This window comes from Choloepus didactylus, chromosome 3 (assembly GCF_015220235.1).
Source record: "Choloepus didactylus isolate mChoDid1 chromosome 3, mChoDid1.pri, whole genome shotgun sequence".
NCBI classification, from domain to species: Eukaryota; Metazoa; Chordata; class Mammalia; order Pilosa; family Megalonychidae; genus Choloepus; species Choloepus didactylus.
Window position 1 is genome coordinate 26,671,646 of NC_051309.1, and position 16,332 is coordinate 26,687,977.

Consider the following 16,332-nt stretch of genomic DNA (forward strand, 5'->3'; position numbering starts at 1 on the left):
CCATTTGTGACTTTCGTTTTCTTTGCTTTAATTAAGGAAGAACTTGAGCAATTCCTAAATTTAAGTCTAGGGCAGAATTTAAATCTGAATAAGCTACAACACCAGGGTTAAAAATAACTTGGAGGCATCAATCACCAAAGAGCGTGCGTGAAATTCTGAAACCCCAGGCAGCCTTTCTAACCAGCCTCCAAAACCCAGGTGAAGACTCAATTACCAGTCAACAAATCCATCTCCTGCAAGGCCTGGAACAAGCTGGGGTGTTTGTCTCTCAGCTCCTTCTCCCAGGTGAAGGCTCTGCACGTCGAGGGTCTCCCATACCTGTGCTTCAGGTCCAGGTAGGAGTTGTGGAGGTCACCTGCACAGAAAAAGAACCACAAAATGCCACAGTCCTTCGGAGAGGGAAAGTCTTGCCCCTCTAAAACACTTCTTCCTAAAAGGAACCAGAAATAAGAAGTCAGACTGAACAATACTAGGTGTTGGTTTGGGTGCTTTAGGGATTTGAAATTGGCCATGATGACTTTGCCCCAAGATCACAAATTCAGAGCCAAGACCAACAGATATGTGCCAGGCTTGCTGATGGCTGTTGAATAATTCTACGGAATGAGCAGCTGGTCTCCTACTGGCCCCCGGGAGGCCCATATCTAGGCCACGTTTTTGGCAGCGTGAGTTGAGGAGCAAAGCACAAGGATCTCCAGGGAGCAGGGCAGTAGGAGATATCAGGGAAATCTCCCTAATGCCACCAAACAAATTGGCATACAAGGCCTTCCAACTCAGGGGATCACTCCTGATATGACACGAGGAACCGAAATCAGTTCCTTTCCTTTTCGAGACATTACTATTCCTATATATCTCCCCCTCTTCTGACAGCCTCAAATTTTCAGGATGATTCAGCGGTGAAAGCAGCAGCTGGGGACCAGTATAGCCTATTCCTAAATTGAATTGCAGAAGTGCTGCCTTTCCACACCCACATATCACCATCTCTAATCGCTACCTGGGATCATTTTATGTGAACCCCATCAGACTGGGTTATGTTAGAGATGCATCTATCCTTCCAAGGCCGGGTTTGGAAAGTTCAGCCCTGGACACAGATGTGTCGGCAGCACTGAAGTGCTTGACTTGTTTTGCTGATGGCAAATGCCCCACTGGAATTTCTCTTCCAGAAGGAACATATGTGACTGACTCTAGAGCCACCATAACAAACAAGAAGTTCTATAGCACAAAGAAATTTCTAAGTGCCACATCCAAGCTGAAACATTGGAAGGCAAGCCAGGACCAGGTTTTATAATTAATAAACACCCGTACAGATGAAGGGACATCCATGCAAATACGAGCAAGCTTGAAAGCAGTCTCTTTGAAATTCATTCCTCCTGTTGACAATGACCAGTGTCTTCCAGCATGAGTCATTTTCTGGGATTGAAAAAATAAAACTGAACCCCAAACAACAAAGTCATTGTTCAACATTTCCAAAAGCTAATATCCAGATATTAATGGTCCAAGACAAAAGTGCACCGATGGGGAAACATTTCTAATGATTAACTTATTTTCCAATTCAATTTTATTTTCTTAAGACTAGGCTGGCATCCTTTTGGATGGGAATAATGCAACAAGGGGCTCCAAGCACTCTCTTTCATTTATAGTCTTAAACTAAATTGCATATGGTTGAAGCAGTAAGATCTGGTTTGGTTCTTCCTGGCCATGTTGGCATCCAGGTGAAATGCACACTTTTCCTCGCATCCATCTGTGAAAGACTTGAGGTCACACTTGTTCCCATTGCTACCTGAGCCAAGCCATATGTATTCTATTTTAATGCTGCGAGATAGAAGCACAGAGCTTTAAATTGCTCTCCTGTAGCTCAGTACTTACATGCTTCTTGTCTCTCACCACCTTGCTGTACCGTGGAGACATACGCAGCCACTATTTCTTGAACCTCAGCACAACTTTCATAATATAACTTGATTTGTTCAGCAAGCTGCATCTCAAGGAAGGGATTAAAAATCTACGAGAAGGCAAGAAAATCGAATGATAATTGTCATAATTGCCATCAAACACCCATTGATACCTATAAGGATGCGTTTGGGTTGATTTCATCCCCCCATTAACATCATCAAATGGTTCGATTTCCCACCTATCATCCACTCTGGATTTGCAAAGGACAGGTAGTAGCATTAATTCAAGGACATGCTGGACTCTGACTACTTCCCTCCAGCTTCCCTTTGGGGCATCTTGTCTGCAGAGCTTCTGAAATGTCAGGATTTCCCAGAGATCAGACCTCCCCACTCTTCTTTTCCCCTGCTGCCCATTTACCCTCTCCCCAACCCCCTCACTTCAATTCCCACCGAGGGACGCCAAGTCTACCCCTGCTGCCCCTGCTGCCCGGGAAGCCCTCCTGCAAGTTTCTTCTGCTTGGCAGACTCCTACGCAACCCCCAAGAGCCAGATCCAGGGTCACTGCTTCAGGGTAGGCCTCCTTAACCCCACCCTCACTTTTGGATAAATTCAGATGTTTCAGGCTCAATGCTCCCAAACACTGTGCTCACATCTGATTTAAAGCCTGGACCATATCCTTTTATGATTTATCTGTTTAAGACCCAGAAAGGGAACTCCTCGGAGCAGAAGGCTCTGTGCTTTTCAAGTTGCAGGCTATGCCCATTAAGGGGTCATGAAATTATTTCAGTGGGTTGCAGTCTTGATTTTTTTTTTCTTTTTTTTTCTTTTTTTGCTAAAGTAGGACACAGACTATTAGAACACATGGACATATATATGTGTGCATATATCTATGTACACACATAGATATGCATGTGTATGTATTGGTCATGATATTAAGTTAATGCCTTATCATGAATCATTTTTATTTAAAAAAAGTTTGACAGCCACTATCTTAATTCATCTTGCTTACCTTAGCACTTAACATAGAGCTTGGCATATAGTAGGTGTTCCATAAGTGTTTGTTATAGAACTTAATAAACAAACTTCGATTTTTTTCCTTCTCCTAGAGGCCTCCAAGATGTCACTCCTGGGGGCTAAGTCTCCCCATTTTTCCTAGTTATGACTTTGCCTGGTGGCTCTGGCTTTTCCCTTGATCCCCACAGGGTCAAAGGAATGAGAAAATGTCCCTCTTTCAGGTATAAGATGGAGATTCCATCTCTTTACCAAGGCAAAGAAAACAACTATTTCCTGTGGGAAACCTCCACCCTCCCCCACCAACCCATCTGGAGATGGCCTGGAGAGTTGGGCAATTCCAGGCAAGGGTGAGTTCTGGATTTCAGAGCCACTCTCCAGTTGCAACAGTTCTGGATACAAAGCCCTCCATGGTATGTACAACCTGCAGCCACCCACCCCATTGTGAGCCAGATGCCTGCGTTTCTGCAATGAGCAACGAAGGGAAGCAAGATTTTAATTTGCCAGAGTCTTCTCATCTTGTGATACTTTAAATACCAGCAAATAAAAGAAGTTTTACCAAATAACTATGATTCTCTCCTTTCATTAGCTTAATCACTGGATAGGCAACGGCCTGATAAAAATCTACTCTATAATTAAGCTAGTAGTTATTAAAGCAGAGGTAGTAAATGGTTTCCATTTTATGAGTACTAAATGAACCAACGTTAACAGAAATCTATGATCGCGTTTGCTGGGGAAGAGCCTTGATATTAATTATGTTTGATGACAGAGCCAGTGGCTTTTGTTTACACTGGCTTACGTGCCTCTGAGCTGCATGCACATCATCCCTGCATGCCCGCAAACTTCTTGACCCTGTGGGCTCACCTGCTCAGGGTCCAGGGTGCGGAGGCGAAAGTACTTCAGAGGTCCAAAAAACCCTTCAATGCCAGCCACATACCTGCTCCCTCCGATAATGAAGTACCCAGCTGTGTCATTATAATGGAAATCCTCCTGGAAGCTAGAGAAAAACACAAAGGAGTAACAGGGCCTGAGCTAGAACTCAATTTTTCAAAAGAAGACCCTTTTACTGACCCTCCTTGACTTACCCCCAATTTCCGCAAGCCCTTCACTTCGGGTTCTAGCGGATGAGACCACTGTGGGGTCAGGTAGACTTTGGTTAGACTCCCAACTCTGCTATTTACCAGCTGTGTGACCCTGGGCCAGTTACTTAACCTCTCTGACATTTGAGTTTTCTCATTTATAAGATGATAGTTCCTAACTTACAGGATTGTTGAAAATATTAAATGAAATGTAAAGATGCAAAGCATCTAGCAGAGTGCCTGACCCATAGTAAACACTCAGTGCATGCTGGCTATTGATATTGCTTACAATCACTGGAATTACTTGGAATTGTTGGCCATTGGAATTATTTGGAATTGATGGTCTTACTTGGAAATATTTTGCTCTAAAAGGAAAAAAAAACTTGCTAAATAAAGAGAAGGTGGCCATGGAGGTAAAACAGAAATGTAGCCCATTAGACAAGGACTGAGGGAAATGATGAATTCAGAGAAGGAGGAGACTGCAGCAAGGTCTAAAAGCTTAGCCAAAGACAAGAGGGCAGCACAGGTGATGTGTTGTTAAGTCCACGTTACCCTGCAGATTTGAAGGATCGGGAAGGAAATGGAAGAAACAATGAGTTTGGCATGTACAAAATGTACACAGTTGTCACTTGCAGCATTGTTTATATTTAACAAAGATTGTGTGTCAGTGAACGAGGAATGGCCCATCCATCCAACAGATGCTGGACATGAGCTTTTTGACTACCCAGCATAAAAAAAGGATGAAGGGCTCTGTGTGTTGATTTAGAAAGATCTCCAAAATATATTGCTAAATGAAAAAAACAAAGTACAGAACAAAGAGTATAACTTTGATCTAAGGAAGGGGTGAATGGATTTTTTTTGTATTTGCATAAAGAAACTCAAGATGTATAGACAAGCAACTAATAAAAGTGTTGACCCATGGGATTAGGTATAAGGAATGGGGTGGATGGGGTCAGAACTAGAAGCAAGACATTTAATGACACATTTTGGTATAGTTTCGATTTGTTTTAAATCATGTGCATGTATTATTTATTTGCAAATTTTTAAAAATTATAATAGACGTGGGTGGACAAGGTGAGATCACAGCATATGTGAACAGCAAGGGTCAAGACAGGCATCAAATGAGAAGCAAGGCAAAGAGAAGAGCCAGGGCACACAGAAAGCAGATGGAAGCACAAGGAAGGAAAACAATGCCAGGGAGGCCGCCAGGAGCCCAGTGAGCTGCAGGATCCATGGGCCAGGGTGACGTGGACAGAGTGGGACAAAGCAAGTGACCAGCTTGTTGGATCAGAGACCAGGCAATTTACTGTCATTCCAGGAGAAGGGATGGGCTTTCTGTTAGCAAAGACCTGACTCCTTGGGACATGACTCCCAGGGGTGTATATCTCCCCGGCAACGTGGGACATAATTCCTGGGGATGAACCTGGACCTGGCATTGTGGGATTGAGAAAGGTTTTTTGATCAAAAGGGGGATAAGAAATGAAACAAAATAAAGTTTCAGTGGCTGAGAGACTTCAAACAGAGTCGAGAGGTCATTCTGGAGGTTATTCTTAGGTATTATATAAATATCCCTTTTTAGTTTTTAGTGTATTGGAATAGCGAGAAAGAAATGCCTGAAACTGTTGAACTGCAGCCCAGTAGCCTTGATACTTGAAGACGACTGTGTAACTATACAGCTTACACGGTGTGACTCACACTCCCTTTATCCAGTGTATGGACAGATGAGTATAAAAATGGGGCCAAAAAGTAAATGAGTAATAGGGAAGGATGGGGGATGGGATGTTTGGGGTGTTCTTTTTTACTTTAATTTTTATTCTTTTTTTTTTTTTTTTTTGCAGTACTGAAAATGTTCAAAAAGTAATTGTAGTGATGAATGCACAACTATATAATGGTGCTGTGAACAACTGATTGCACACTTTGGATGACTGTATAGTATGTGAATATATCTCAATAAAACTGAATTTAAAAAAAAAGAACCTAACCCCTCACACATGCACCCGGCTGGAGAAGAAGCAAGAAGGGGTGAAGAAATGGGCCCCCTCTGACAACAGCAACTGACAGCAAGAAGAGTGATACCCTAGAAATCAGCAACCAAAATGGAAAAGAAATGCTTCATCTCCTGATATCTTGCCTTTCAGAATCTCAGGCTTGGAAGGGCCACCAGAAGATGATGGCCTCTTCCTATTTTTTTTTTTTTTTTTTCAGGTAGGACCACAAAGTTATCAGCCTGAGAATTATGTACTGAGTCTGTTTTTAAAGACCTTCGAAAGACATGAACAACCTTCTTTGATGATCCATTGCAAAAACCTTTGTAAGACGGTACCTGGCACTCAGTGGATACTGAGCAATGCTTCTGCTCACCAGCTTACTTGATGGTCCCCACTGCTGTGCAAAATGGACTAGATGCTCTCGACATGCTGGATGCTTGTGACTGGAAGCTACTCTCTGGAGCCTTAGTCTCTCCATTTAAAATGGGGATAATTATAGTTCTTGCCATATAGGGTTCTTGGGAGGATTAAATGAGCTAATCTAGAAATAAAGCATTTACAACAGTGCCTGACCCATTGTAGCTACAGTTAGTGTTACTCATTGAGTTCCCCATTGGACTTCTGCTCCCACCTCTTGAGTTATATGCCTGGTAAGAACAAAATGCGTTTATTCTCAAACCTGTTAAGGTCAATTGTATGGTCATTGCAGTTATACAATTTAATGAAATGTTATGCAATCCAATGATACATGAGTAAGGAAGAAAGAGTTGCTTGTTTTCTGTAATAACTAAGATGAAGTGAAGAAAAAAAAGTTTTTTCAGTTAAAATTTAAAAAAAACAACTAAGCTATTGGATAGCCTCAGCAAAGAAAAAAAAAATGTGGTGGATTTAGGACAATCATGAAAGTTTAGAAAAAGAGATTGAAAAAACAAGATAGATCTTGGGCTCTGATTATTTTGCAAGTGTCTTTGTTTTCTTTCTCACTTGGAGGAGACTGAAAGTAGGCATCATCAATGCAGGAAGATAACAGGAAATCCAAACAGCATCTCCCTATGCCGAGGAATGGCACTATCTCAAAAGATTGGCAAAGGAATGTACATTTACAAATTTTTTAAATTAAAATACAGTGTTCAAGGTAATTATCTATTTTTACAGATCTTTGCTTTAATCCAAATTTCAACTCATCAATAATTTACTTGGTCCCTATGCCCCTGGACTGTAATTTTTCCATTGTCATTATTATCAACCAATTGTCCAGACTGGTCTCCATCTACATCAATGCCGCTACATTTTCTCCTCTAAAATTCTGAATGGCTGCACAAAAAGAGCTCTTAAAAAAAAATAGTAAAAAGAATGCAGAGAAGCAAGAAATTCCTTGCACTATGCATTGTTTGATGGTCGTCAATTTCGTTGACATAAAAGCTGAACTAGATTCTTCCAAAGCCCAAGCCAGTCCCTTTCAAATACCCCAGACATGCTGGCAAACAATCTTTACTCTTATCTGGACATAGGAGAATGCTGTGGTTTATTACCACAGAGCACCAGAAGCCTGAAAGAATCACTGACATCATTAAATAGGTCTCACTCAACTCAGGAAATCACTCCAGCTCAGGTCTCTTTCATAGGGAGACATAGAGCCTCAAATCAGCTCTTCTCGCCCAAGAAAAGACCCTCCTTGACCTCCTCTAAATTCCGACCCTCTTGTTATTTTCTGTCAAGCCATCCTATTTGTTTCCTTCACAAGCCTTCACCGTAGTTTGTAATTTTACATTTATTTGTGAACTTATTTGTTTAATCTCTGTCTCCATACTAGATTTTTTAGCTCCATGAAGGCAAGGGCTGCATTCTGGTTATCATTTTATCCCCACAGTAGAGCACTGTGGCTGGTCCATGGTCAATGCTCAATAAATACGTTGGATGGATGGACATATGGACAAACGGATGGATGAATAGATGGACAGATGGATGGATGGATGGATTTCATATGATACAGGTCTGCAGTTGTTATCAACAATATTGCATCTGCTTGTAGCTCCTCATTCCTGAGCACTTAATTATTGATCTTTCTGTACCACCTATGTGGGATCACAGCTATCATTCTGTTTACATTATAAGAACAAATAAAAAGGGGGGTAAGAGGCTTTCCTTGTCACCTATAGCCAGTAAACCAGAAATAGCGGATGTTCAGTTTACTGGTTTGTCTACTCTGAAAGTGGAGCTCCTGGCAGGACAGAGATGAAAGATACCTAATGACGGAAACCCCTAGGAACATTGGCCAATCAGAACAGAAACACAGAAATGGGTGGCGGTCTGGACACTTACTGGGCACAGCATTAACTCTTCAGTTGTTGATGGCCTAGTCCCAGGAATATGACGGTACTCTTGGGTCTGGGGACTGCCAGGACCACCAGATAAGGAGTCCTTTCAGTGCTTCTAACTGGGATGTCGAATAGGTATATACTTGATCCCTAGAATCTTATATGCTCTCTTCATTTAAAATGCAGGTATGTGTTCCGTATGGATTTTTGTTATTAATTCTGATTTTTTTTAAATGCTGTATTAAAACTAACATGATTCCGAGTTTTTGGTACTCCCTTAGATTTTGCGCCCCAGGTACGGGCTTCACTAGCCTCACCCCAGTTCCAGCCCCGGATCATACCCTGATTTCTGTCTAGTTCAGTCATGTCCGCCTCTAGATTTTGGAGAATTAAGAGAAAAAGGAGGCCTTACATAGAAGATGAAAAGAGGCGTATGAGATTCAATCAGTTTGTCAAAAATGTCCTGGGGTTGAGGGAGGGGTTAGAGGAAAAAGCAGAAGCTGCTATTTTAGACTCACACCCAGAAACGTAAACCCTTCATTTCTGGGGCCCACTTCACACAACACGGCACTAGGAGCTGTGGACCGTCTACCTCTCCAAATAGACCTCTCAGGCTTTTCCAATTCTGGAACTCTTTCGAGAAGATTCCACAGCCACCTGTTAGATAATAAAACTCATATCTGTCGAATTCTCTCTGCCTGATCTAAATCCAACTTGGGGCATTTCAAGACTTTTGCTTTGTTTCTAAGCTTCAACCTTTCTGCTTCAATATAGCTATCAAGTCACCCCTTGACTTTCTCTTTGCAGGTTACACAATGACACATCTTTCGCCTTCCTATATAGCACTAATCCTTTAATCCAGTCTTGAAAATAAGAATAGTTCTATGTGCCCAGAGCCCAAAAGGAATGTTTGATTTAAATGTAAACCAGAAATGGGGGGCAGGGGGGAATATAGTCTGTATATTCCTTTATTGCCCTGTCCTCCATTCCCCTTCTTTTCCTTTCTTTTATAATCTCTGTTAAAGAGAACTGGACTTGTGTGGGATTCCAAGTGGATCAAGCTTGGTTAGAGGCGGGTTTCTGCTTGCTGCAGTGACATGACTGAAGGCTGGACTGGAGGAAATGAATGCTCAGTCCAGGTATATTTTCTTAAATTATACATACAAAGCCAGTGATTTTTGTTTCTGTTCTTTAGACTTATTCTTAAACCATATATTAGCTATGACAAGGTATCCTGAGTTCCTAAAGAAGCTTGAGCTGTGGTTCTGGCCCTATAAAACCCAGTATTATACACATGCGGATGTAGAAGCAAATTATGAAATTATGAAATACCAGGCAAGGGGAACAATTCTCAGTTTCTGCACCTGTCATGAGAAATGGTTAGAGGAGGATGAAAAGTTACACCAATTTCAATAGCTGCATACATTTAGAATTTAGATTATAAACATAAATATCAAGACTGTCTGCTTTTATATTTTACACTGGGCCAAACTTACCAACCATTCTCAAGGAATGACATTAATCCTTTGATTTAATTTCCAGAATCCTTCATAGAAGATCATTTTCAAAGAAATGAATTATAAAGAGCCATGAAAGGAAAGAAATTATGAGATTGGGAGAGAGAACTAGTGTCTCCTGCTAAGGAAAAAGTGGGGATGGGAACAGGAGAGTACATGCACAGTTATAAAAAAAAAAAAAAAGTACAAAGACTAGCTCAGGGCAGAGCACAGCCCAAGCTTCAGAAAGCTGAACAAGGAGGTGTGGAAATAACATTAGGTTTGAGAGCTAAGTATGAAAGTTCCTTAACCCTCATCCTGCAAAATTCTGAATAAGAAGAAAAATCGCACTTACCTAATGGTCTGATTATGGTAGCTTTTCAAATCATATCCAATGCTGGTAGTAACTACAATCTATGTTGGGAGAGATCAATATACAAGGATCAATTATGCCTCCATACCCCACATCATACATACAGTCCTTGGTACAATTACTCATAAAATGTGCTGGATAGTCTTTTGCCTGATCAGTTTCTGCAAAATAAAATTAACAGTTTACCAGCCCTGTGGATATTTTAAGACTTAAGAAATTAAGCTTCCCTAGATGACTCGATGTGGTGAGAAATATCCACAATACAGTTTCCCTCAGTGGGTTTCGGATACTTCCAAACTCCAAGCCAAAATTTAATTTGAGGCATTTGTGCTTAAAAGCTTCTTGCACAGAAAGACAGAGAAATGTGTAAGATATTAGGACGAGTTTTCAAATTTTTACTCTAATTCCATGAGCGCCTTAGGGGGAAAGATAAGATTGGTGCAGTACATGTTTCTACATTGGTGCTTCCCATCCTCTTCTCCAGGCCTGTAAGCCCTGAAAATTGTCACTCTCATTCAGACAGTGACAATATTTTTTGTCACGAACATTGTTAGCTATCTCATTTCTTGGACTATAGCACAAGCCCCTGGCGTTAAGGGGCCACTATTATTCCCCCAGTGTTGGCACAGAGCACGTACTTGGGAAACATTTGCTGGCCTGACTAGATTCCCAAAGATGTGACTACACCACCATGTCTGCGAAAGACAAACTAACCCATTAAAACCAACCCACTTCAGCCATATAACATGTCGGTTCAGTGAAAAGAATGACTCAAACCAGCCATTTCACTAAACCAGCCACTTAATTTAATCCACTTGTCCACAGAGTCAAAGCAGCGAGCGTGGCAGTCCCACCACAGACTTGGGCCTTGTGTAGGAAAGCACTAAGTATTGTTTCGGGAGACCAGCTGGGACAGAAAGAAAGGAGAAGATTGTTTGAGAGAACTTTTAAATGAACAGAAGTCTACTTCTTTCTTCCCATTCCATCTGTTCTCCCTAATTCCTCTCTCCTGCTTTACCCCTACCATGTACTCAAACTAACATCAGTCTTTTTAATTAAAGGACTATTTTGATTGTACTTGTCTTCTCAAAAAATCTTCCCAGATGCGCTATTGCCCTGCAATTTGAAGCTCAAATTCCTTGATATTCAAGATTCTCCACATTTTCTCTTCTATTAGTTTTCTACAGTCTGCAAATTTCTACTCTGGTCAAACTGGTTTATCTGCTATCTCCCCTGGATGTACTGGAATGTTCTCTCCCCTCCCCATCCAAATTCTACCTATTCATAGGAACCTTCTTCCTGAGCATCTCAGCATGACGGGCTGTTTCCCTTTTACAAATCAATATAAATCATTTGGCAATTAAGCTTGCCTTATGACATCCCTTCACCTGCTTAATGCTATTTCCATAAATAATCCATAAGCTCCCTGAGTATAGTGCCCTGCAAATAGCAGGGGCGAAATAAGATTAGTGAATTTGCTCCAATGATTTGATACCTGTCAAAGTGACACATAGCATGGAGCTGACCTCCCTTAGGAGAAAACAGCCCCCAAGCTACAATGCCATCCCACCTCTCCTATAGATGGGAGGCTGAACCATGGACCAGGTCACCTGATACTATTTTAAGGAAACAAACATTCAAAAGATCCCAGCTAACACTTTCCAAATCCCTCTCAGGAAGGCAAGAAGGACTGACCTGATTTCTTTTCTCTTCCAAAAAAACAAATGTGTTAAACCAAAACACCAAGGGAAGACTGGGCATCATCTAATAACACAAGACAAACAGAACGTCTCTTCCCATTTGGTACAGAAAAATCGCAAATCAGTAAGAAAAGCTGGTGAGAAAATGAACTAACCAGGAAAAAGTAGCACAAACTGGCATTAGGTATATCAATAAATGAAATTGTCTTCAATTATAACAACAGATTTTCCATAATCCATAGTCTATGTCGTGAGAGTCTGAAACCATTATGTGCAGTGTTTTATGGTACAAAGTTGATAAAGACCTCCATCCCATCAGAATTATCATGAATTATCATGTTTGCTGGTTATTGTTGGTCTGTTTAATGCCAAATACAAGCAGTTGTTTCAACTGCCAAAAGCAGTTAAGCCATTTCTTGGCTCAACTAACCAAAAAATCCCCTTAAAAAAAATAAAAGAAAGTTGCAGATCTGATAACACTATATAAATATGCCCAACGCTCTTTTAACATTTATCTCCACACAGCCCATCTCCCTAGAGAAAAGGACTGAGTTGCTCAGATCACTCTGCCTATATAGCTGGCTATATTATTTCCTCATGCACAATATAGTGAAAAGATGCACTTTAAAAGTTGATTGAATGGGATGGGATTCTTATGATCTAAACTTCCATGAATAAAATCTGTTTGATTTACAAGGTGTTTAGTTATAAAGAGTATCATTTACCACAAATTTGCTTTTGCAGATTTTGTTGCTCCCTGACTTGAGAACAATGTCAAACTTTGAGTGACAATGCTGATAACACAATTAAATGATGGAGTGGGCATACAGATACCTGGCCTCCATTAAAAGATATATCCAGTCGCAACCACTCCTTCAAAGGTATGATGAATTTAGTTTTCACAGCAAGGTCTTCTCCTTTGACAAGATGCATTTGAATATGCAAGTGGCCTAAAAGGAAAATGAAAGCTCATGAAAATGACAGAAAAATACTTAGAAGTGAATGATGGCTAAATCTTCTCAATTATTCTAAGAAGCTACAAGACTAAATCACATTCCTCCTCCTGTTGAATGAAAACAAGGAAAACAAAAAACCCATGAATGCATTCCTTTTTAAGTAAGACACTTGTTTTAAGTTTCCAGAAAAAAAAAAAATTTAATTTGAAGCTCACACTTGGAAGCCATCACTCTCAATGAACTGTTACATTGAAAAATATCTTCATTATTCTAGAGAGACGCATCTGCCGATAAAGCGTTAAAAAAAATCACAGTACAGTTTTGTTTTGTTTTAATTAGAGAGGTTGTGGGTTTACAGAACAATCATGAATAAAATACAGGACACACTGTTGTTTTAAAGGTTCTGTTTTATACTTACCCTCCTCAGTAAGAAATATAGAAGGTGTGCCATACATCTCATCAGAATCAACGAAGTACAGAATCCCACAGAGATTGGCTTTGCAATAATGGAGTAAATAAAGCCACAATGAAACCGTAAACCTATAAGAGTGTGGGGGTAAAAAAATTCTGCTGATTATTATCATCTAAGAGCGGGTAATTATAGTTAACAACAACCAAGTAAACTGCTTTCTTTCCAATGAAGGGTTGAATTTGCCTTGGTGTTCATCATGGAAGATCAGCTTGCAAGGCCTGATTTTTGAGACAAAGGAGGTAGTTATAGTAACTGCAACAGGCAGGAGTTAAGCATCATTGGATAAAACTAGCAGACATTCTACCTTGCACCAAAAACAGTTTCTGTGCCTCTTCGAGAATCTCACATGCTTGCCATTTGAATTCTTGATTAAGGCTTATAAAGCCAGATGTAGAATAAAAATCTGGATTTTAATAAGAGGTGATTTGATAAGAAGCTATCCTAATTTCAATGATTAAAAGAAAAAATATAATTAGGGCTTTTTGAGCAATTTCATTTTTGTCAAAAATAAAAGCTCTAAGGTAGAAAAATGTAATAAATTGTGAAATGGCATCGCTTTATGATAATCGGGACACAAATATATTATTTTAATGCACACATTAGGTTGTTTGGTAACACATTTTTGGCTAACCAGTATGGAGCGAATGACATATTTATTCCATTCCTGGACTGGGGCTCTTTTAGCTGAAAATAAAAATATTTTAAGTTTGTGATTTGTGGAGTGAGAATAAAATGACAGTTGCCCACTTAACTGAGACACATGTAATCCATCAAGTGATTATTCAGTCATTCAACAAACATTTGCTGACTATCTATTAAGTGCCATACATTGTGCTAAGAACCAGCAGCTCAAAGATGAGAAGCTGAGAGTAATGGCATTTTGCACATTAGACTTGAAACAAAGTCAAATAAACACATCAAGTTCTCTATTTACCCTGGTTACCAATTCACAGTTTGGGTTAAAGCGACAGTGGTCCCGGATTCTTTGGGGATATATCTAAGCAAATCCTTTAGACTATTCTGGGCTTTATACTCGAGCCTCCAAATCAGTAGTAAGATATGCAAACAGATGGTGCCATGCAGCTCCCTCCTGACCCACCCAGCTGAGCAAGCTCATGAAGATAAGTTATTACAAGGAAGCTTAGCAAGAACATACGCGCAGTAAAATGACTCAAGATCTTTCTACAGCCAGCAGCATGGGAAGAATTAAATCACTCTGCTAAATCCATCCGGTCTGAGGGTGAACCAGGCACCATTTTCAGCATCTTCAATTCAGTGGAAGGAAAAAAATATAGATGGGTTTTGCCAAAATCGATGGAGGAGATCAAAAGTTGTGAGACTTCAAGCAGTTCATCCAATCTTCCAAGACAGAAAAAGGCAAAGCAAAGGTTGCAAGGCTGGCTTTGGCTGACTGGTCCTGAAACCTTGCAAGGCCTCAGGACTCAAAACCTTGCTCCTCTACACAGGACCGACATATATAAGTCTTAAGGCCACCTGAAGATGGCTAAATTCAGGTACAACCAAAGAAAATTTTGAGATTTCCAGGCTCAGGAATTCTAAGCTGCGTTAACCTCAATATTTTTCCAAAGCACATTACAAAGATATGTCCTCCTAAAAAAACAGGTTGGCCTCCTCCTAAAGGCTTTCACTGGCCTGGGTCTGGTTCTCGGATTAAAAGAGCACTCCCAACCAGCCCCCATCTTCCGCCCATCCTTACACTGGGTAGTCCGTCCTTTGGCGTCGTGTAGCCTCCAGCTCTCTGTTGTGAAACCTTAGGAACTTCTTCACAATGCCTGTGTTTTCCCCACTGGAGGCATAGAGAAAGCCCAGGAGGGTGACCACATCTGCAAACAGCAAAATAGATACCTTCAATTATTGCCGGAAAAGCAACACTTTGCAAATTGCATTCTTCCTGGAACCCACTGCCCAGCTCCAACAAAACATTTAAATGAAATAGTCTAAAGATATTAGCCGACATTTATTGAACACTTAATATGGGGCAAGCATCATGTTTAGCACTTTGCAGGGACTATGGCAATTAATTTTCATAACAACCCTGTAAAGTAGATTCTATTATTACTCTCATTCTACAGATGAAAAGCCTGAGGCTCAGAGAAGGTGAAATAATTTGCCTAAGGTCACAGAAGTAATAATTTTTTATTTCAAACTCAGGATTCTATGCGCTCAACCATTTGCATACTGCTCTCCTAATGCTAAGGAAAACACTTTGAGTTTGTATAATAATAATAAGTTAACAGTTCTGTAGACTCACTATGGGCCAGACGCTGCTATAAACATTTTGCATATATTAATTCATTTAATCCTCATGATTATCTCCATTCTACAGATGAGGAAATGGAGGAAAAGTTGCCAAAATAATAACCAAAAGTTTTTAACACTTAGTGTAAGCCAGGTAATACGCTAAGCACACTTCAGGAATTATTTCATTTAATTTCACAACAACCTATGAAGTAGGTTCTACTATCATCCCCATTTAACAGATGAAAAAAAGAGACAGGTGGAGCTGGGATTCAAACCCACAGTCTGGTGTCAGTATCCAAGCTCTTAAAACATACCATTTCTTTTCTTTCATGCAGACTTTCCCCATATGGTCAACACATTATACTAGGCAAAAATTCCTTATCATACCCAGTAAAACTGGAGAGGCATCCACTTTTTTTTTAATGCAATTTCATTGAGATATTTCACATACCATACAATCATTTGAAGTGTACAATCAATTGATCACAGTATCATCATGTAGTTGTGCATTCATCTCTACAATTTTTGAACATTTTCATTACTCCAAAAAATAAGACTAAAAATAAAAGCAAAAAAGAATAACCAAAACTTCTCATATCCCTCCTCCTCCCCTATTACTCATTTACTTTTGTCCCCGTTTTTCTACTCATCTGTCCATACACTGGATAAAGGGAGTGTGAGCCACAGACTTTTCCAATCACACAGTCACACCGTGTAGGCCTCCACTTTTTTTACAGATGTGGGAGAATTATTTTTCATCCATGACAAAGTCTTAAAAGGAGAACTGATTT

At 40.2% G+C, this 16,332-nt stretch overlaps 1 protein-coding gene across 1 annotated transcript in view; it reads right to left on the reverse strand.

Moving 5' to 3' along the window:
* SEL1L3 (SEL1L family member 3) overlaps positions 1-16,332 on the reverse strand; it is a 124,663-nt gene that overhangs the window by 84,666 nt on the left and 23,665 nt on the right. Inside the window, exons 3-9 of the mRNA XM_037829527.1 lie at positions 14,997-15,123; positions 13,226-13,347; positions 12,686-12,801; positions 10,134-10,192; positions 3,762-3,894; positions 1,864-1,996; positions 215-355 (exon numbers count right to left, since the gene is read on the reverse strand). Coding sequence (XP_037685455.1) covers positions 215-355; positions 1,864-1,996; positions 3,762-3,894; positions 10,134-10,192; positions 12,686-12,801; positions 13,226-13,347; positions 14,997-15,123 — 831 coding nt within the window. The remainder of the gene's footprint in view (positions 1-214; positions 356-1,863; positions 1,997-3,761; positions 3,895-10,133; positions 10,193-12,685; positions 12,802-13,225; positions 13,348-14,996; positions 15,124-16,332) is intronic.